General features: G+C 36.3%; 2 protein-coding genes across 4 annotated transcripts in view; one reads left to right on the plus strand and one right to left on the minus strand.

The window, feature by feature from the left end:
* Positions 1–23,522, minus strand: part of LOC306853527 (fermitin family homolog 3-like) — a 568,382-nt gene that overhangs the window by 35,348 nt on the left and 509,512 nt on the right. The window lies entirely within an intron of this gene.
* LOC306853531 (ADP-ribose glycohydrolase MACROD1-like) overlaps positions 1–23,522 on the plus strand; it is a 53,398-nt gene that overhangs the window by 27,258 nt on the left and 2,618 nt on the right. The window contains exons 4-9 of one of the 3 annotated variants that reach the window (XR_013782746.1): positions 2,584–2,613; positions 8,651–8,767; positions 18,749–18,870; positions 19,973–20,019; positions 20,498–20,528; positions 22,557–22,630. Coding sequence is in view for 2 of the 3 variants with exons in the window: in XM_079391020.1 (XP_079247146.1) it covers positions 2,584–2,613; positions 8,651–8,767; positions 18,749–18,870; positions 20,498–20,528; positions 22,557–22,630 (374 nt within the window). In the remaining variant the exon portion in view is untranslated. The remainder of the gene's footprint in view (positions 1–2,583; positions 2,614–8,650; positions 8,768–18,748; positions 18,871–19,972; positions 20,020–20,497; positions 20,529–22,556; positions 22,631–23,522) is intronic. The other 2 variants (XM_079391020.1, XM_079391021.1) reach the window with 2 other exon arrangements.

Raw genomic sequence — 23,522 nt, forward strand, 5'->3', positions numbered from 1 at the left:
AAAATTGACACTTATGACTGGTTTTGTGGTCCAAGGTCACATATCACACAAGCAAGTGTGCTGTTTATTTTTTTTCTCCAATGTATATTTCAAAAGTGATATTATACAATATTTCAACAAACAAGAAGTTAATATTGCTCAATTTCACCAACGAAAACCCATGTTTATTACATATGGAATGCTGAATCAAGTATTTCTTTCTAAACCTTCTTTTTTTGCAATGTCTTTCCACTGCTTTTCTTAACTAACACAATAATGTTTTTAATTATCTTTTGGGGGGTAATTTCTCAGCCAAAAATTCATGTGTGATTCATTTTTAAATAATTTAATTGGCATATCATTAATTGGATGAAAAATTATAATCTTTTGACAGTCGTTATAAGCTTTTAGTACTTTAACTTTTTTATACATTTTACTTATTTTAAGCCATTAATCAAAAATGAATAAAAACCATACAAATGTTGTTTAGTCTTGCATAACCTTTTTTTCAGAAAAAAGAAAAATGAGAGCTAGAACTTTGCTGTCAGCTCTTCTAATTAATGCATTTATTATAAAAAGCAAAAAAACCCACTCTCAATTGCTCTCTGTCTTGTGAATTATGATGCAAACTCATGCTGTGCTGTAGAAAAGGATACTTTTGTTCTTTTCATCTTTTCATTTAGTGTTTCCATACCTGTGTTGTTGCACATTCTGATCCCTCTGTACCTCCCAGCTTTTATCTCTCGCTTTTCTCTGCCTCTCCTCCACGTCTACCCCCCCCAACCTTCTGTTGAACTTTTTTTGATTCTCAGCTATTCAGTCTTTTGTTTTTCTTTTTTCTAATCCCTCTCTGTGATCCTAATCCGCCCGTTAACTCTCATCATTGGTGTATATTGCCTCTTGCTGTGTGCTTTGCTGTGTGGAGTCGAATTGACACTAAGAATCAGCACAGCATTTTTGTTTACAATCCCAACCTCGGTATTGATGTTCATGGACATTGTTTTCATCACAGATCCATTTCATCCTGCCTGAAAGGAATTGATACAGTTCTGAATAAGAAGATTGCATTTTGTGAACACATTCCCGCATACAATCTCATCATGTCAATATGCCTCACAGAGTGGTGTGTGTGTGTGTGTGTGTGTGTGAACCTCATCATCTCTATGGTACTACTGTCACCCTTCCCCTGGGTAAGACACTGCACACAGGGTTTAAGCAGATGGCAAATCTCTCTCCCTGGGGTATCATCAACGTACAGCCTTCGCTCATTCTCTCTCCCACTGTTTTGCTCTCTGTCCTTCCTCGTGCATATCTGATCCCTTTTTTCTTCTCACTAGTAGTTTTTTTTCCTCTGGCAGACAGGAGAGAAAGGGACCGCTAAATGACAGCTTTCCTGCTCCATCTCTCCTGTCTCTCTCATCTCGTCTGTCTCCATCTCTCCTCCTTTGCCCTCCCTGTGTAATTAACTAGGTTTCAGTAACAAACCTTTGGGCTTTGGGGTTGCTATGGTTACCTGTCTCTCCATACTGTTTTCTGTTTGTCAGTCTATCTCTGTTGCTAAATTGTGTGCGTGTGTTAGTCCTTTTTTCAGTGGCTGTGTGTCTGTTTGTGTGAAAAAATGTGTTTGTCTTACATTAACTCCATCTGGTAAATTATTTGTTGGCTCATAAGCTCGTCACTTATCATGCGTTTTAATGTCGTGTGCAGAGGTGTAATTAATTTTAAATGGGAAAAAATAATCTGCAATCTTATTGCTCATTTGTGTTTTAACTTCACTGTCTGATCATGAAACAATGTTGTTTCAGTGCTGCTTTGTTGTGCAACCAGCCTCGTACTTGAACTCAAATGCTCAATTTCATGTGAACATATGCAATTTTTCCTTTTTATTGAAATTAATATTGATAGACAAAAATATTTTGCAGTATATTGTCTATCATTCAGGTCTTGTAATGAAAAAGCTGCTCTGTATCTACAAGTTTAATTTGTACAGTTGGCTTTTGTTTCACCTATGACAGGTTCAAGGCCCTGCTTTTTACTGAATTGATGGAAATGTCAATTAGCACTTTAGATAACCACGCTCACGACTGCATTTTGTTTAGTTTACCAAGCAAGCAGAAAACTAAGGGAAATAAGCTTATTCACTATCTGAATGAATTACAGCACATTTGAAAAATATTTATTTATTTATTTGTTCATTCATTCGTTAATTCAATATTATATCATATTATATTGAAAAGTGTATACACAACCATTCTGTTTGGGGTCAGTAAGATTTGTTTTTAACTAATTGATATTTTTTGTTAGCATGGACACACAAGTCACAAAGATGTTTATAATTATTAGCTAGCACAACAAAATTGATGATAGTAAGAAATATTAGGCTACTTGAGCAGCAAATCAGCTCTGACAAGTATTCATAACAGGATTTTTTTTTTTTTTTGATTAAATGTAGAATAAAGCTTCTTTCAAAAACAAAAAAAAAATCTTACTGACCCCACACTTGAACGGTAGTGTATTAATATTGAGTTTAAGTCCTTTAACTAATTCTCATCCTTGACCTTCTCTCCTTGGATTAAACTTGTATTGTCAATTTTGTCGTTTCAGCTAACAAGACACTTCTGGGTGGAGGAGGAGGTGAGTCTATTCTTTCCCCTCTCTCTTTTTCAAAAGCTGAATGAGACAAATCTAGACACAGCTCAAGAGGGAAAAGACATTAGAGGAGAGAAGCATCGGAGAGGTGAGAGGAATTAGAAGGTGAAAGAGAGCAAGTGAGAATCAGCAGGTGGAAACAAAGGTGAGAGAGCGAGAACGTATTTGTGTGATGGGAGCTGTTGTCAGCCTGAGGCTTTGCACTTTTCTGAATTTGAACAGACGATCTCTTAGTGAGAACAGAGGCGCTATTTGAGGAGCAAAAGAGCGATTAGAGACCCAGTGAGATGAAATGAGCGCTAAACTCTTAAACCATCTCTGATAGAGCGGCCCTTCCCTCCCAACGCACGCATGCGCGCACACACACACACACACACACATGCCCAAAACACTGACAAGAGAAAAACTATTTATCAGCAGATTCTGAATAAAACGGTGGAATTAAAGAGAGACTGTGCTTTTTTGAATCCGTTTGCTCGCTGTGATGTATTAAAAAGTACTTTGATCTGACAAGACGGTAGATCTTCTCAGAAATACAGTAAAGCCTTCATATTTCACCCATCTATCTGTACATACACATATTCATCAAACAGTGAGCGTTTTTGGCATTGCAGCTGCATGAACAGTTAAGTCTTAACTAATATTTAAAGGACAAAAAATGTAGCAAGCTGCCATGGGGTTTTGGATATGCTATCATGGTAATTCTATCTATTTTTGAACATGTTTCATGATAGTATTGTAGTATTGTTTGTAAGAACAAACGGGGCAATACTGACATTGTTAGACATTCAACATATAAACTAAGTCAAATAAGTAGTTTTCTCCTGAGGAGCCGTAACTACGTCTGCAATTATCTCAGATTGCACTTTTAGTCATTAGTTACGGGCCTGTAATGTTCCTGCTCTCAAGAGATTCTAAATAACGAGTGTGTTACATATAACAACTGTTTTTCCAATAGACTGTGCACAGTGTGAAATCACCTCTAACCTGAAATAGCAACAGTAGCTATCTCATATCAGCACACCCGTTTCCACCAGACTAGCTGCTAAACCGTCTTGACAGTATTAAGGAGATAGTTCACCTAAAAAAAATTCTCTCATCTCTTACTCACCCTCATATCCTTCCAAACTTATATTCATTTCTTTCTTGTGTAGAACAAAAGAAGATATTTTGTAAAAAAACAAAACAAAAAAACATTTGTTCAATCCAATGCAATGAAAATCATACCTTGTTTGGACCCCAGTTCTCTAAACATCTTCCTTAGTGTTCCACAGAATAAAGTCATACATGTTTGGAAGGAAATGAGAGTAAGTAAATGATGACAGAATTTTCATCTTTTGGTGAATTATCAACATTCAACAGCATTCGACAGCATTCAAAAATAAAAAAAACACGCTTCTCTGGTATGCTTGTTCCTAATTGGCAAATTACGGCATTCTGTGCGGCCTCTTTCTTGTCACATAAATAAAATATTGTAATATGCGATAAATAAATGAACATAAGATATTACTTTGAGTTTAAATTATTGTATTTTTTTTTTTTTGTATCAAGATAATGTACAGTCATTATCACAAAGTACAAATTCTTGTAAATGACATCAATTATGATCCATTTAAATGTAAACTGCAATATTTCACACAGCAAACAGACTAGCTGTCATGTGTGACACTATAAATAAGAATTTCTTTAGAAATGCCAACAGTATCAGTAGCTGTGGTAATTGTATTATTTTGTGCTCTCGAATTTTAAAACGAACTACAAACTTGAAATGTGTTATGTTAAATCTAATATACACTACCATTCAAAGGTTTGAGGTCAGTTAGATGTTTTTTTAAAGGTGTCATCGGATGCCCATTTTGCAAGTTAATATGATTCTTTAGAGACTTAATTTAAAAGTCTATAACATACTTCGGTTAAAATTTCGCAACGGTAGTGTTTTTTACCCTGTCAAAATCAGCTCTGTTTTCAGCAAGCTGTTTTTTAGCCCAAGTTGCTTTAAATGCTAATGACCTCTGCTGACCCCGGCCCTCTCTTCTGTGGGGTGACGAGCAGTACTGTTTACTTTAGCCGCAAAACTGGCTAACTAGTACATTATTAGGAAATAATGATTTGCAAAGATTCATAAAAAAACCCTTAACTCACTTCTTCTGTAGGTGAGGCTGGATCACAAATGATTTGTGCGAACATGGATGCATTTAGGCAGATCGGGGATCTACGCATTCACTTCAAAACGAAAGTAACGTTAATCCTCTGTGTCTTCAGCGGTTCAGATGTCGGGAGTAAATGACGACTGCTATATTCCTTATTACATCCAACAACAAAGCACCTCAATTGTTTAATCTGAGACATCTTGTCTTCCCCCGCACCGGGGTTAAAACAATGGCGGTCGGCCTGTTTACAAAAAAAAATATTAAGCAGCACAACTGTTTTCAACATTAATAAGAAGAAATGTTTCTTAAGCAATGAATCAGCATATTAGACTGATTTCTAAAGGATCATTTGACAGTGAAGATGCTGAAAATTCAGCTTTACCATCACAGGAATAAATTACATTAAAAATATATTGTATATATTTAATAACACTGTTTTTATAGTATTTTGATCACACAATGCAGCCTTTGTGAGCACAAGGCACTTCTTTTAAAAACATTTCAACTTTTGAATAGAAATGGCAGTGTACATACCCTGTCTATGTGAAAGGTGTGTGTGCATTTTTAAAGTGCATTGCAAAATCTAACAAATGTCATTTACTATAGTAGTGCTATGCAAATGAACAGAAATGTCCAACAGTTGACTCAGTATTTGCTTGTATGCATGTGTGTGTTGATTGTAAGTGTGCGCCGCTCTTGCTCTCTGCCCGTGTTAAGTGCCTGCCCGTTAGCTAATCAATACCAGTGATAAATCTGCACTTGAGAATCCGACTCATCAGAACCACGTCGCTCACACACAAACACAAATTCAGAAGTGCGCACTGCTGTGTATTGACCTGGGGTTTTTTTATGCAGTTCCTCAAACACAAATGGCTAATGCGATTGATTTAGGCCTGACCTTCACGTCCCTCGTTTTAAACCTCACTGTCAGTTCGTGCCTCTGCATGTCTTCCATCTCCCTTTCGTTCTCTCTGTTTTACTCCGCACCCATCCTTCTGTCTCTTTGCCCTACCCTATCACCTCTTCTCCTCACTCCCTAACACTCCAACACCTCTTTTCTCTCTATTTCTGTCGCCAATACGCAAACACATCGGGTTCCTCGCACTCGCATTCCCTCCCTCTCTTTTTGTTGGCTCCACTCCTGAGGTTTGTTAAGGCAAACCTGGGTGATAATTAGGCAGGGACGAACTATACATCAGGGAGGACACAGCCTCAGAGCATTGCATGCAGAGAGAGAGATGAGGGGTTAGTCTCTGCCTGTTGGTGTTTAAAGCAGGAAAAGCACTAAAGCTGAGAGGGCAAAAACAAGAGGATGGGTTTAAAACAACAGAGGAGAGAACAAAGAAAAGAATGGAAGAGTTAGGATGTGTTGTATAGTTGTATAAAGTTTGTTTCGGATGCAGTTTTTCAAACTCTAGCACCATCTATTCTCAGTCAGCATTTTTGATGCACTGCAAAAATCAATTTATTAAATTTAGTCTTTTCTTTTTACAAAAATGACATCCTTAAAACAAAATGTATTTGGAACTATTTAACAAGACTTGTTTTCCGAGAATATATCTTAAATTAGATTTAGTTTTATTACCTCACTGGCAAATTGTTTAAAGCGTAAACCTCACTACATTTCATTAGATTTATGCTTTAAAAAAGAACAAAACAATTTGCCAGTGACATTAGAAACCTAAGCCTCATTCAAGATGTAGTCTTTCAATAATATGATATAATATAATATGATAATGAGTTGTTTCTGAGATGTCTGTTATTTTTCTTATGGTATTGTCTTTTAGCATAAACGTCACAGTTTAGGGGGGTTTATGCTTTAAAGCAATAAAACATATGCATTTTAAATGCATTTTCTCAGGCTCCTATGTTTATGTTCAGTTATTTCACTTTAATGGCAATGAAAAGAATCTATTCATTGCCATTAAAGTGAAATTACTGAACCTATAGGAGCCTGATAAATTTTTCAGATGGTACTTAGAGGCTTTTGCATCTGAACTCTTCATATATAATACTTTCTATAAATCTTGTTCTGATATTTTTACTGGAAAACGAGACAAAAATACTGAATAATAAAACTACTTTGCTGTGTACGAGACACGAACTGAAAGGTAAAAATACATGGAAAAAGAAAGTGAATAAGGAAGGAAGAAAGAGAGGCTGTGAGTTAGTGAGTGATGAAAATAATTCATGCTGGATTTTGTACGTTCACGGTCAAATGGATCATACTTGGAAATGGCATACATAACTATAGGCGATCAAAATTTTCTGTTTATTACAGTGGGAGACATCAGTCCTGATGCTCAGAGCTGAGAGAGCTCCAGATTGTACGAAAGGACACAGTGACATTAGAGTCTCTTTGGGGGTATTGTTGCGTTTGTGGTGTAATGTTGCATTTTGGCATATGGCTCCTTTTTAAATCTTCTTCGAGTCTGTTTGTGAGATTTCTTTGCCCTGTTTTTAGCAACCTGGAAAGCCACACATGGATAAGTATTGATTGATTGTTTAATTTTGTGAGTGAGAATGTGTGTGTTGTCTTCCACTTGGCACTGAGTGGAATGTTGGTATTCTGGTTGAAAACCCAGAGCGCCGGGCGAGTGTTTAGAGAGAGATAGTGCTTTGGCGTCTAGGGATTTGTGACACGGGCAAGCAGATGTGCCAGATCCAATCAAATGCTCTTACTAATGGCTGCCATGGTGACCAGCTCAGCCAATAAAAGGGTGTGTTTCAAAAACACTTGTTAGTGCCGCTCAGTCCAGGCCAAACTGATTTGATGGGAAATTGAGAACAACTGTTAACGAATGCTTTTGTATGCAGAAATTGTGTGTGTGCATGTGCGCACATGTGGTTAGATGTTGCGTGGGGTTGCATGTAAGGCGCATGTGTAAATAACTACTGAAAAAAGCTGTGCATGCAATATAGGAAAATATTATATGTTTTTTCCGTGTCACAAACCCCTTGTCAAGTAAGCAAGAAGTCAATTAGCACCTGCTAACTAGATGTCTGTGTAATATAAAAAGTGTGTGTGCATGCATGTTGCAATTACACAGGAAGGCAAACTAATCCCAACAGGCGTACCTCGTCACCACATTCGCATCTTTTCCCGTATTCCTGCCTCTCATCCTCCTTTCCTCTGCTCCAAAGCCCTGAGTACAACTTCCTCCATCTGTCCCTCCATCTCTCTCTGTTTTTTTCCTCCACTTCACTCTCTCTATGGTGTTTCTCGGTATATATTCCCTATCTTTCTATCTTTTTATCACTCTATCTCTTGCTCCTGCAGATTCTGAGCACATATCAGCAAAAATGCAGGGTGCTGAAAACCCTTGAGTAAAACTGTTATGGCCCTCAAATTGCTGCCCTCAGTGCTATGAGAAATCAGATTTTTTTTGTGTCCTCAAATGATAAATGGGGGTTGGGTTTGTAAACAATGTGTCACTGAACAAAAAAAAAAAACACAGCTGTGGATCATTCAGGTAACAACACAGTATTAAGAATCAAATGTATGTAAACTGTTGAACGGGGTAATTTTTATAAATTCAACTATTATTTTCTGTTGTGGACTATATGTAAACATCTTTTATGTGAAATATCTTATTCAGGTCAGTACTAAATAAACAATAACATGCATTTTGTATGATCTCTCTTATTTTTATAAAATAATGAACATTTAGCAGATTCTGAAAGGTGTATGTAAACTTTTTACTTCAACTGTATATGTATATATATATGTAGGAAATTTACATAGGCAGAAATCTTTTTGCATTTTTACAATTGAAGAAAAAATATTTTTTATGGATGTCTTCAACAACCATTTTATATATATATATATATATATATATATTACATGTAATAAAATATTTTCAAATTTTCAGTGGATGGTGCCATTCATCGTGGGGCTGGTCCTCTGTTGAGGAAGGAATGTGCCACTTTGAACGGCTGTGAAGCGGGGGAGGCCAAGATCACCGGAGCCTACGGTCTGCCTGCAAAATGTGAGTCTCTCATGAAACACATCGATCATCATACAAATGCCATATAAACATTAGTTTGAAATGTTTTGAACTCCGTAACGTTGGATGATGAATTCAGAATCATTTGGTAGAATTAAACCTGAGCATCTTTTGCAGTACGCTGGATGGATAAGCCAGAGAGCACACCTTGCCTGTGTTTATGCTTGATCGCTTCAAAGTCAGCACCATACTTCTGTAGAAACTAAATTACACTTGATAAATGTCATAAAGTACATTTTTTGCACGGTTTTTAATTTCCCGTCTTACGATTGGGAGCAGGTGTTGTGCAACCTCTCTAGCGAAATGTCAAACGGTTGCGCACATGTTGCATGCTGCCATATGAATAAATGAATAAACCATCAACACAAACCTTTTTGCCTATCACTCTCCCTCCCTCCCCCATCCATCTCCCTCCCTCTCTTTCACTCTTCCAGAGAGTGCTCAGTAATTATGTAGTCAGACAGTGTTTACAGAAGCAAGCGAACTTTAATTTATTCGCACACTTAGCAGTAATTTCCTTGTCTAATTTATGATCCCCCCCACCGTACCTAGCTGTTCAGAGACAGAGATGCACACGCTGCTGATTCTCCAGCCACCAACCCCCCACAACACACACACATATACATTCACACACACACACAGATGCACATCGATGATTTGCCTCACACTCTAGGCTATGTTCTTTGTTAGGATTTACTTAGTCTTTAGTTGATTTTTCTCTCCAGCTTTGTGTTTTTCTTTCTCATCTTCTCTCTTTGTACTGTACTAAACTGTGGGAAGTAGAACAGTAAATATCAGCAGTAATTGCAGGACTAAAATTAGTGTTTGTGTCTGACTGCATCCACCGCACACTGTTTTTATAATGACTGATCTGATTATAAGTTATGTACGAACAGGTGTTTGGGCTATTTGTGGTTTGTGAGCTTTAAAATGTAACATTTCAAAATTAACATTTTCTGCTGGTGTGGGTTCGAGTTCATTACCCCCCTTTTTCTCACTAGATTTTTTACATTTTCTGAAATTTGTATATGCAAAATTGGCTGCCACAAATGCTTGGGTGTTCAGCCAGTCTCCAAGTGTTAAATCTGGGCTTTAAATATGACTCCGGTCACTCCTTCGGTGTAAATCTATGGTGTTTTTTCACCCATTATGTCATCAACTGGATTATAAATGCACCGGTCATTTGGAAACGTAAGAGCAAACCTCTGCTGAACATGCTGAAAGATTTGAAATGTCAATCACATCCATTGCAAGAACAAGTTAAAAAGGATAGTTCACCTCCAAAATTAAAATTGTCAGCATTTACTCGCCCTGATGATGTTTCAGACCCATAAATGACAAAAAAAAAAAAAATGTATCTGTTAATTATAAAAAGTGTCTGCATCTCTTCACAAGACTTCAACAATAATACTGTGAGATTCATATTAAAAAAATAATGTAATTTGTCAGTCACGCTTTATTTTAGGGTCTGAATCTCACTGTTTTGTTTCACTTTTGCCTCAATAAACTCCTAATTTGCTGCTTATTAATAGTAAGGTAATTGTTAAATTTAGGTATTGGGTAGGATTAGGGATGTAGATTATGGTCATGCAGAATATGTGCTACGAAGCAGCCAATAGGCATGCTAATAAGCAACTAGTTAAATAGTGAGAATTTGTTTGTATACTAAAGTGTTACCAATGTGTCTTATGGGTTAAATTTTTTTTGTTATTTTTTTAAACCATCAAAGCTGAATTATATAACTTTTTCAGCATTTAAATACTTTCTTCTATCTCAACTTAATATCCAGAGACAACTGTGAGTAGTTTATGCCATTCACGGTTATTTTTCTTGAAGACAGTAAATATTATGTCTCTGTGGCGCTATGAAAATTCCCCTATTGTTGTCCTACACGACAACACTCGTTCAACCAATGGCAAAAGTTGGGGGCGGGGCTATCAGTTTGTTGAATCAAAGGTTGACGTGGGCATATTTGGAAACCTTTTTTGAAAAAGATGTTTGTTTTTGCAGTTCTGTTCGGTGGCACAGAAATTATATACTTCAGCTTGAACCCAAAGTATGCGTAATACTACTGAAAAGCATTTCTAATTATAGGCAAAAGCCCCTAAATGAAATCTGAGATTTGAGTGTTTGTATAGAGTATTGTCATGTTTTGACTGCCTGAGCTGCAGTTTGCACTTGTGCTCGCACATCTGTTGCTTGTTGGATGAGGATAGGGGAGTGTATGTTTGTGTTTTAAAGTAATACAGAAGTAGAGTAATAATACATCCTCTGCCCGGTTTGAGGGGGTGAAGTAGAAACCCAGTGGATCTCATTGGTGCATGAAAGGCAGAATGTGCAGCTCCTGTCAGTCCCTAAGTCCACCTGTGTACCAATACAGCCTTGACTAGGGACACAACCATACAAAACAACCATTGCTAGGGGGGAGAATGAGAAGAGTGGAGCATAGTTATCAATACACACATACACACACTCTCCCTGAGCCTTCATTTCCCTCTGTGGCCAATTAACACTAATTAAAATCCACACAGGCCAATCGAACACCCACCCTTCTCTCCTGTTATTTAACTAATCCCCTTTTCTCTCACTCTCTCCCTCCGTCTGTCTTTTGCTCATAGACTGGATGGATAACAAGGTTCAAATATAGCTGCGAGCAGCGATGACGGGCCCAAGCCGTCAGCATACGCCACCCCGGTGGCATCGATAAAACGGTGCCCAGCGAGCACAAGCATCACAGTAACCCTCTGGCAGTTTGGTTTTAAGGGATACGGCAATTAAAGGGTTAATCCAAACCATCAACTCTGTGAAACACACACACACAGAACAACATATAAAACTTTAAATTCTATGAAAATATATTTTTCATTGGTAGTTGATGTTAGTTAATGCATTTACTAATGCTAACAAATGAGAAATTATTATAGTTACCAAAGGTTTTAATGATTTATAAGCATTTTTTAATGATTTATTTTTCCATTAACTAAAATGAATAATTTTTTCTAACACAAATGAATAAAGTAAAAAATATATTGTTAATATTTAATGTTATTTGTGAATTAACCAATGTTAAAAAACAACATTATTTAACTGTTGTTAATTTACATCATTAATAAATATATACCATTTAATGTTGAAATCAATGTTTTAATGTTTAAAATCAATTCCAAAATGTGTTAATATATTAAATTTTAAAGTTTTATCTTTTGAACATGACTATTTTTCTAATATTAAAAATATTATGTTCATTGTTAGCTCATTGTAAGTTCATACTATCAATGAAGAATTAACATGCTTTAAAAAATATATTTTTCATTGTTAGTTCATGTTAATTAATGCATTCCCTACTGTTAACAAATGAGACTCAATTATAAAGTGTTATCAAAACCTTTAATGCTTTAAGCATTTTTTAAGGATTTTATTGAGAAGTTTAAACAGACTCTCTCTCTCTCTCTCTCTCTCTCTCTCTCTCTCTCTCTCTCTCTCTCTCTCTCCCCCTCCACACTCACTGAACTCACACAGTCAGTCACTCACCCAGTCACCTACCGCACACATTAGAAGCACAGTGACAGGATATCTCTGATAAGTTTTAAAATTTTCTTCTCGCCATAGTGTACTGTAAATTCATGGAATTAATCACATATCCTCAGACTGTCTTGTTCTGTGTTTGGTGTGAATTTGTGGTTTCTGCTTGGAGGTGTATGAATTTGTTTACAGCCCGTTTTGAAAAAAAAAAACACATAAAAAAAAAAAAGCCGACTTCCTGTTGGTCGTAGCTAATGTCTGTAAATTAGAAAGTTGTCCGGCTTAATGTGAACAATTTATGTACCAAGTTTGGTGTCTGTAGCTATCATTATATATATATAATCATTAATAATTATATTCCATTTAATGTTGATCAATATTAATTCCAAAATGTGTTAATATATTATTAAATTTTAAAGTTTCTCTTTTGAACATGACTATTTTTCTAACATTAAAAATATTTTGTTCATTGTTAGTTCATTGTAAGTTCATACTATCAATGAAGAATTAACATGCTGTAAAAAATTATATTTTTCATTGTTAGTTCATGTTAATTAATGCATTCCCTACTGTTAACAATTGAGACTTAATTATAAAGTGTTATGAAAACCTTTAATGCTTTATAAGCATTTTTTAAAGATTTAAAAAAAACAGACCCTCTCTCTCTTTCTCTCTCTCACCCAGCTCCTCAATCCACACAGTCACTCACACAGTCACTCACACCCCACCCCCACCCCCTCACTCAGCTGCAGGCTGACAGGGAACTCTCACTCATAGAAGCATTGTAACAACTGTCTGATAGTTTTTAAATTTTCTCCTCTGCATAGTGTATTGTAAATTCATGAAATTAATCACATATCCTCAGACTGTATTGTTCTGTGTATGTAATTTTTTATGAAGTGTTTGGAAGCTGCTCTTAAAAGATAAAAAAAAAAAAAAAATCTCTTTTTTACTGTAACTTTAATAAATTGCCATTAAATCATCGTTCAAGATATCCTAAATCCGTCCGCAATTTAGCATCTTCAGTATTTTGGCATCATGAGAAAAAATGTTTGGTGTGATTTACGTGTTTCTGCTTTGAGGAGTATGAATTTGTTTACAGCCCGTTTTAAAAAAAAACCCACATTAAAATAAATATAGCCGACGTCCTGTTGGTCGTAGCTAATGACTGTAAATTAGAAAGTTGTCCGGATTAATAAGAACAATTTATGTACCGAGTTTGGTGTCTGTAGCTAAAACTAACCCCCCCATTTTTGACAAAAGGTGGCGCTATAGAGTGCCTCTTCCACGCCCGTTTATGAGCTTTTTCCAGTGTCTAACTATCATTAATACTCATATGTGTGTTGAGTTTCATGACATTCTAAACATGTTATCTGCCTCAAAATCACCAGAAACGAATTTTCAACTTTGACACGTTGCCATGGCAACATAATTTTAGATATCAATATTCCCTTCACAGTTTTACATCGGCCGTGTTTTGACATTATTCTGGTGAAGTTTGAAGCAAATCGAGTAAAAATAAGATGCTGAATTCAAATAATTTTGAAAACGACACACTTCCTGCAGCCAGTTGGTGGCGCTATAACTTTCAGTCATAATAGTCACATCTATCCGATCGGCATCATACAACGAACAAACCACTGGAGTTTGATCAACATCATACAATGTATGTGGACGTTATTAGGCATTTCCTGGGTCTCATTTTTCGCCATAACTTCATCGCCTCGCCACGGGCAAACCGTTCGACATATCAAAAATATCTTCGCAATTTAGCGTCCCCAATGTCTTGAGATCATGTTCACCGAGTTTGGTGGCAATCGTATGGAAATCCTCAGAGGAGTATATCAAATTCCAGAGCATGCGCTTTTTAAACAGCCCTGAATAGCCGACTTCCTGTTGGGCGGAGCCTATGACATGCTGCGCGGAAGTTGTTCGGCTCAATGAGTTCTATATGTGTACCGAGTTTCATATGAATACGTGCAAGTATGTGTGAGCTATACATCAAGCTTTCTGACAATTTTCCAGGGGGCGCCGTAGAGCCCCTGTGCCACGCCCGGGTCCCAGCCTCAGCGGCGTCCTAATGGCCGCAGGTTCCAACGTGCGTGCCAATTTTCGAGAGTTTTCGGGCACGTTAAGGCCCCCAAAAGTGCCCGGATGATTGAAATAAAAAAAAAAAAAAAAAAAAAAAAAAAAAAAAAAAAAAAAATAATAATCCTTAGAAGAACAATAGGGCCCTGCGCCTTACTGGCTTGGGCCCTAATTACTTAATTATATTTATTAAACAATCCAATGAAATACAGTGTACATTTATAATGACCTCAGATTCCAGGCTGTTATTTTGAATGAATTTTGGACTGCAGCTTTCTGAAAATCGCAGCCTTTTCTTGTCAAAACCGATCGTTGAAAGCCAAGGTGAAAGGAGAGCGATCTATTGTGCTGGCCGTCGTGCTTGATCGGCCAGTAACTGCTGGTATATTGTAACTCGGCTGTCAAGCAGATTTGAATTTGAGAAAAAGGAGAGAAACACAAAAAGTGAGTCAAACACCTTCGGACCTTTCAGATGATAAGCAGTTCGTCTTAGCTGGCTGCCTTTTTTAAATCGACGCACCTGCTCCCCTGCTGCAGAATGGGGATATAGTTGTGCACAGTGACTTTTTCTCCAGGGGGTTTGGTGGGAGAGTCCAGGGGCCTCCCTTTGTGCACGAGACAGGAGACTTGGGTTTGGTCTGGATGAGTGAACAGTGAGACTTGGTAGCGGAAAGACAGACAACCTTTCACTGAGAGGGAGGGAGAGGAGGAAAGAGAAAGGCGAGCAGGCAGGAGGAAGGAGGGGAACAAACAGAGGAGTGATTTAGAGCTTGATAATAGCAAGTTTGGAGTAGATTCATCGATACCTTATGGGTGTTGTCAGGTTTTGGTGTGTAGTATTGGAGCTGTGTGGGGAGAAAGAACAGTGTGTTTTCTCAGGATCAGGAAGCTATTGGGAAATAAAATGGGTTAGAAGACAGGCTGTACGACCACATGCACACTAATGCTGTGACCCAGCATATATTAAAGTAAAAATCCACAAAACGTATTGAAATATAATACATAAATAATATTGAAATAAAATAAGTGGTGTATTTAAATAAGTTAATAATAAATAAATGCATCTAAAATGAATAAGGGGCAATAAAATACTAATACTATAATCTCTAAGAATTTTGTGCATATATATATATATATATTTATTTATTTATTGAAATATTAGCATTTTATTGCCCCTTAATTAATTTTAGATACAGCTATGTATTATTATTATTAACAAATTTTAATACACCATATAGTGGCTACAGGACATTATAGTTCATTTATGTAAATGAGGATAGCAAAATAAAGTCAACTGTAACATATGAAAAATTCTTCATACAGTGCACTACCAGTAAAGGAGATAAATTTGATTTGACACTTTGACCTGACCATGTTTTGTTACATACCTTTCTATCAAAGCTATCTAACATTATCAAGATGTATTTGTTCTGACACGGTATAACTCTTTTGAGTTCTTGTCATATTTTATTACTATTTTCTAAAAATAAACTGTGATGTGAGATGTTGAAGGTGTCTCAATAAATTTTGGTTTGACTGTGTATATAAACCACTTGTTGCTAAATTGATTATATATATTGTTATAATTTATTTACAAAATACAAGCGTCTCTTCATAGATATGTCAGGTTCAATGCAAATGTTAAATAACAAATATAAATATACATGTATGAATATGAATATGTAATTCCTTTATTTTTAATTTTGTGTTGAAACCCTAACATGCATTACTAGTACTTTAGATAGACTTTACAACACGTATGAAAGTTAACATGCAATTAACAGCTTAAATTATTGTTTACTTACAAGGTTTTTAATCTACATTAGGCTACATTGTAACCTTGAACTCTGTAGAAAATGTTCATTTCTTCCCCACACACGCTGTGTTGTAAGTGTGCTTGTGTGTGTTTGTTTTAGAGAGCAAACAGGAGCGACAGCGGGAGAGTTGAGCAGTGCGATATCTGAACCTCCCGGCAGTTTTTTGTAGTTTGCTTCAACCTCCAGCTGCACCTGTGTCTGCGGTGATTATGTCATCCTGTCTCTCTTCCTCTCTTCCTTCTACACCCGCTTTAGCAGATCACGCTGTGCCACAAACATGACAGTGCCTTGTGACACTGTACTTCCAGTCAAACATATGCCCACTGTACTCTGTTGTTTTTTCTTTCCTGTCCATTGTTTCCTTTTGCACTTCATATGCGAGTGTCTGCAAGCTTGGGTGTGTTTGTGTGTGTGTGTGTGTGTGTGAGTAATGTCTCTGCCCGACTTGATGTATGATAGTGCTGCTGGACTAAACAAACAGAGGTGGATCGATGCTGTAAACACTGCAGAGTGCAGCGGTAAATAAACGCAGCCGGACAGCACGCAGCGCAGAGAGGTGTCGGGGAGGGAAGCGGGGGGTGGATGGATGAGGGAAAGAGGAGTGGGAGTGTAACTGACAGTGGGCTGCTGGACATCCAAAGGACAAGCGGGGCAAAAGGGAGAGATTGAGGACATGCCACAGATGTGACACGCAAGGACACGAGACGTTGAAAGGACAGATGGATGGATGTTTTAGACAGAAGGTAGATGGAAAAGGAGGACAAGGGAAACGGACACAACGCCTGCGGTTGAGCTTAGTGTCAATGGGTGGAGGAAACAGGAAATTGAGATGAGAGGGTGCAGGACTGAGACAAGTGGGGCTTTAGTAATTGAGAAACAGACAGATGGCAGAGATGGGAACAACAAACAGAAAGTGCAGTTATTGTAAGTGCATAAGAGGAGAGCTAATCAAAAGTCTAGACACAATGCATAAGTTTGTGTGACACATTAACTTTCTTTTACTGAAGGCCTTTCAAAAGCTTTTTACTCTAGTATTTTTTCATTTGGTAGTTTTTATGTGTAAAACAATTGCAGTACAGACATTTGTTATAATGATTTAAATAATCATATTCTTTGACAGATTTGGAAAACTGATTTTCAATTAAACACTCTTACATTTTAGACTTAAAAACAAAACATCTTGCATAAAATTGATAAATTCTTTTTTGAACTAGAATAGGAAATTTGATGCTCTTGAGCTGTTTCCTGTTACTCTTATTAACTTGTACCATGGAAACCATAGAATCTGCCAACAGTTCTTAGAACCTGCCATTAGTACAGTTATTACAGTGAAATCAATTACGCAGTTCGAAGCTGTTTCCATAAGAATGTACTGTTTTATAAATATTATTTATTTTAAATAATTGCAGTCACTGTGGTGTTGTGCCAGAAACTGTTGCTTAGTATGATAAAGATTGAACGTCACCTCGGGTGTTGAGAGCATTTATCAGTACAGCAGTTACTGCGATGAGATATTTTGATGTTGTGGAGTAATATATCATCATATATTATCATACTTCATCAGACGAAACAAGCCAAAAGACCCTTCCAGTAGCAATCTGTTATTTCTGTAAGTAGGTCGCACTGTAATATAAAGGCCAAGATCTGTCAAGGCCAATATTACTGATATTGATATACTGATACCATTATTAAATGGAACAATTTTGCTATTGAGGTTAAAATAGGTCATTTATAGTGCTTTAACATATTTGTAAAACACTTTTTTTTAACATTTAATGTAGACCTAAATTCTAAATCATCCATTCTTGTTTATTATAATTCCAGAATATGCGTAGATTGAAACTTTTTAATTTAGATCAACTGTAAAAAAAAAAAAAAATCACTTGTTAATAAGTGTATTTACCTTTTTAACATATGATTTACAATTCATGTAAATTAAAAGATGGAAATCTGACCATAAATTTAACTGAGTCAATATAACAATCAAACTGCACAGAAGTGTAGACTAAACAAGTGCATCTGCTGTCAATTTCAGTTACTGTAAGGAAGTAATTGCATTTTTAAAATATATTTTAAAATGTACACTACCATTCAATTGTTTGGGATTGAAAAGTATTTTTTGTTTGTTTAAGAAGTCTTGTATGCGCCCCAGGGCTTTATTTGATCAAAAATACAGTAAAACAATAACATGTTAAATATTATTACAATTTAAAATAACTTTTTCCCATTTTAATATTTTTATATTGATTTTCTCCTGTGATGGTGTTATAAATGTCTTTACTGTCACTTCTGATCAATTTAATGTATCATTGCTAAATAAAGTATTGATTTCTTTACAAAAAACTTTAATAAAATCTTACAGACCCCAAACTTTGAACCATAGTGAATCATAAACAAATTCATGTTTTAGAAACATGTATAGATAAAATGGAGGGAAACAGACAGGAAGTTAGAGTTATATAACACAATCACATATTTTTCTGATATTTTTTGTATGACTTGTTTCTGTTTTTGGCTTTATGTCTGTGTTTCACAGATATTATTCACACCGTGGGGCCGATAGTCCATGATTCAGTGGGGGACAGAGAGGAACAAGCACTGAGAAACTGTTATTATAACTGTCTGCACACAGCAACTAAGAACTACCTGCGGACTGTGGTGAGGGTCTCACACACTCATAACAGATTCAGACTTCATGTCTTGGCTGGGATATAGCTACTTGTATGCAATTTTAACGGCCCACCGCAATCTCGAACCTTATACATACTGGTTGCACATAAACTCAGGTACACACAGTTAACATGTTAAACTCTCACCCTGTATCACTCACATGTCACAGCTGCGTCAGGGTATGAGAATCAAAATGCCAGCAATCCAGTCATAACACAGCGCATAACTCGCACTCCACTGGTGCCCTAACAATTTTTATATGAATCTACTAAAACAGTTGAGAGCCGTTTCAGCTTTATTTCTTTCAGAGATTGATTTATTGAAGACAGGTTACTGCATGTATAAAAGATTTTAACACAGTGCACAAGCAAGGATAAAAATACACACAGGCACAGCTAAGATCTATCATTAAGGTTCTCAGGAAGGAGTGCTGCATCATCATAATATCTTGGGGACTTCCTGTTTATCTTTATGTAACTGGCGTTCACTGTGGAAAAAAAGACCTTTAATCAAGTGTTATTATTAGGAATAGTTCATCTAAAAAAATGGCCATAATTTACTCACTCATTTCCAGTGATATTTTAGTAGTATTTATATACTTTTATAGTATTTATTCGGTTTTTTTTACTTTAGTTTGTTATAATAATTTTATGTGCTTTTATTATTTTTATTAGTTTTTGCTATATATTTAATTACATTTTATTCCAGTTATAGTTTAATTCATTTTAGTACTTATTTCTGATTTCTGATTTTTGTTGAATTTTTCTAATACTTGTATTTAATTTCATATTTATTTCATCTTAATTTTAAATTACCGAAGTTGTAATTATCAAAAACAAATCTGGCCATTTCAACCCTGCATAATTTTTTCCATCAAACACAAAAGTTGTCGTGGTAAATGTTCTGGCTGCTCGTCCATATGTTATAAGTGCAAGGAGGCATGTGATAATTGATCTAAAAATGAACTTAAAAGTATCATTACAAGTCCTATGATAGCTTTGGAACAAAATGAAGTGAACACAACAGTCTTATTTAGTTATTTTTGTGCTCAAAATCCCCCATCCTCATTCACTTTCATTGTATGGAAAAGTGGCAGCCAGGACTTTCAGCAAAGCAGCTCATGCTCCATGGAGGAAAGTAAGTCATTCAAGCTTTGGAAGAACATGAAGGAGAGTAAATGACAGAAATTTCATTCCCTTAATTGATTTCAAAGTGCTATCCATACACGCTGGGGTTTGCAAGACACAAAGTGGTACCTTAGCAGCAATGCTTTTAAAAAACCAACAATTGTCTGTGACTCGGTCCATTTGTTTTAAAGTAAAGCTTTTGTTTTTAAGGACCTTAATTCTAGGGCGCAAGTGGCTCTTTGTCATTAGTAATGGATTGTATCTTTAATGGGTTGTAATTAATCAATTTTCATTCACCCTCCCTTGTAAAAGCTGTTGCTTTGTTGTGGTTTGTACTAATAGGTCCAACAATAAGTGCTTTGTAAACCTTAATTTCTTTTATTATAATACAACACATTTATTTAAAGATGCATTTAGTGGTTCATACGCCGATGATAAAACAATTAAGTCTATATTTCTTTTTACGTCTCTTTGATGTTGCTGTCTAGGCTTTTCCCTGCATCTCTACTGGAGTGTACGGTAGGTGCAAATTACAGCGATATTTTCTCAATCAATGTTTACTTTTCATCTTTAATTGCTTTGTCTTACATCAATTATTTATTTTTATATGTCCTTTGTATTCATAGTCTATAAATGACTCTGTGTAATTGATTACAGGTTGGTTGATTTAGAGTTTTCAATGGGCTCATTTATTATTAAAACCTATGATCATCCATTAGCTGCATTTATGAGCTAACATCAATGGTATTCATTCCCAGTGATTATGGCGCTCTATCTTACCTAATCAGTGGTACGTGTTTGAACCTCAGCTATGATGTGACCTCCGTGCTCATGCATGTGTTCTTATTTGTGGTTATTTAGCAGGAGCCTCATTTTAGGAATTCTGGGAGTGGATATCACTTGCAGTAGTATGAGGGATTTTCAGATTAAGGGTGGGATTAGACGGTCAGATTAGCTGAGATTAGGTGCGAGAGCATGTCACTGTGATTATAATCCCCCTTCTTAGCTATACGTGTCGAGATTAAACTCAGAAATGAACCCGGCAAACAGCTTCAGTTCGAAAAACAACTACCATCGAGTCCTCAAGCAGAAAATATGGTGCTGTGTATTGGCAGAATTGTGAGTGTTGACAAGGTGTGAACATGTTGATGCCTGATGCCTCTTGGTTAATCATACAAATTAGATCGATAACAATCAAAGTAATGTGTTTATTTATAAAAAATATCAAGACTGTTTTCATTTATTTTGTGTTGGGGATGGCAGTTTAGTGCATCAAGGATTCATTTTTTGATTAATTATAAAAATAAATTTGTTTTCTGATCTGCCTCAGTAATGTCTTATTTATCTTTATTTGGGTGCAAATGATTTTGGTTATTTATTTAATCAATCAGCGCATTATAATTTAAAGAGAGAGTTTACCCAAACATGAAAATTCTGTCATTAATCACTCGCCCTCATGTTGTTCCAAACCCGTAAGACCTTCGTTCATCTTTGGAAGACAAATTAAAATATTTTTGATGAAATCCAAGAGCTGTCTGACCCTCCATAGACAGCAACACAACTGACAATTTCAAGGCCCAGAAAGGTAGTAAGGATATTGTTAAAATAGTCCATGTGACATCAGTGGTTCAACCGTAATTACCAGGACAGCCAGGCACAAGAACAGTTTCTTCCCCTAGGCAATCCAATTTATGAACAGTTAAATGCCCCCCCCCCCCCCCTCCCATAATACAATAAAAATGTGCAATAACCTTATATTTATTTGCTACCACCTCCATCCTAGTACATCCCTGCATCTCCTTCTATTCCATTCTATCATCTGTAGCACAACTGTACATACAATTTGTTTCAAATTATTTTTCTTTTAAATTTTTGGGTTTATTTATATTTACATGTATTTTTTATTCTCATCTTATTTTTATTGTCTGTGTGTCGCTGTTGTCTCTGTGAACTGGAAGCTTATGACACTACAACAAATTCCTTGTATGCGCATGCAATAAAAAGCTCTTTCTGATTCTGATTCTGTAATGTTATGAAGCTACGAAAATACTTTTTGTGCACAAACAAAAATAATGACTTTATTCAACAATTTCTTCTCTTCCGTGTCAGTCTCCACTGCACGTTTACGAGAGTACCATGCCACTTGCGTGTGGAAGAAAATAAATTGTTGAATAAATTCATTATTTTTGTTTTCTTTGCATACAAAAAGTCTCGTAGTGCCATAAAATTAAGGTTGAACCACAGATGTCACATGGACTATTTTAACTATGTCCTTACCACCTTTCTGGGGCTTGAATGTGTCAGTTGCATTGCTGTCTATGCAGGGTCAGAAAGCCCTCGGAAATATTTTAATTTGTGTCCTGAAGATAAACAAGGTCTTATGGGTTTGGAAGGACATGAGGGTGAGTAATTAATGAGAGAATTTTCATTTTTGGATGAACTATCCCTTTAAGCCTTTTTTAATAATCATGTTAATCAATTAAAAGTCCTAGTATAAATCTGATGTGTATTGTGTTCATGGGTTGGATGTTGTGTGGTGTGGTGCAGGATATCCACCTGATCAAGCAGTCGACGTTGCCCTGAGAACAGTGAGAGAATACCTGGAGCAAAATCACGAGAAGGTGTGTGCCATTTCCCTACTGGTGTTCTTTTCTTGCCATTGTTGTTATTGTTTGACGAGGAACACGCTGTGGCAAACAGATGGTGGCTGCATAGGGACTTTCTTTTCTAAGTCAGCATGCACACACACACACAAATATAACCTCGCAGTTTTAATTGGTTTCTAACGGAGCTTGTATAGGCTTCGCAGAACAGCAGAACTACAAAAAAATCTCTGGCCCCTGTGACTTAATGTGAGTCTAGAGTAAATTTAACAGGAAATGAGCCATCAGGATGTCTTTGACAAAACTTCTGCACATCCCATACTGCACCCGCTCTCTCTCTCTACCTATTTTATTAGCTTTATATTATTATTATATTTTAAATTCATTCCATTTATTCTACTTTTACTATTTATAAAATTGAGTAATGTGTACTATCAGCAAAAAATAATCAACATTACTTTAAATAAAGATACAAAATATGTCTAAATACATCTAAGGCCATGTTTTTTAAGAGCACATTTTGAGGGGTAACGAAAAAATAACAGCAAAAGGTCACATAAAAGTAGGCAGTGCCTCCACGTCAATGTGATTGACCAATTACCCTGTCAATTTAATAACGCCCACCTATCACAATTGCATTCGCAACCAGTCTGCAAATCGACCTGAACGCGTCAGGCTGGTGAAAATGGACTGACTAATTAATTACAGCGTGAACAACTCACCCACTTCGACAAAGCCACTCATGTCTGGATCAAAATGAACTTGAAATGATGATGATGATACGTGAGTGAGACATTTTTTAGTAAACACTTAGCTTAAATTAAATGTACACCTCTGTGTAACCTTCATGCCACCTGCAGTGTTTCGTGAGGATTTGATGGCTAATGATTCGAAAAGAAAGCAACCATTA

This window comes from Barbus barbus (assembly GCF_936440315.1).
Source record: "Barbus barbus genome assembly, chromosome: 33".
NCBI classification, from domain to species: Eukaryota; Metazoa; Chordata; class Actinopteri; order Cypriniformes; family Cyprinidae; genus Barbus; species Barbus barbus.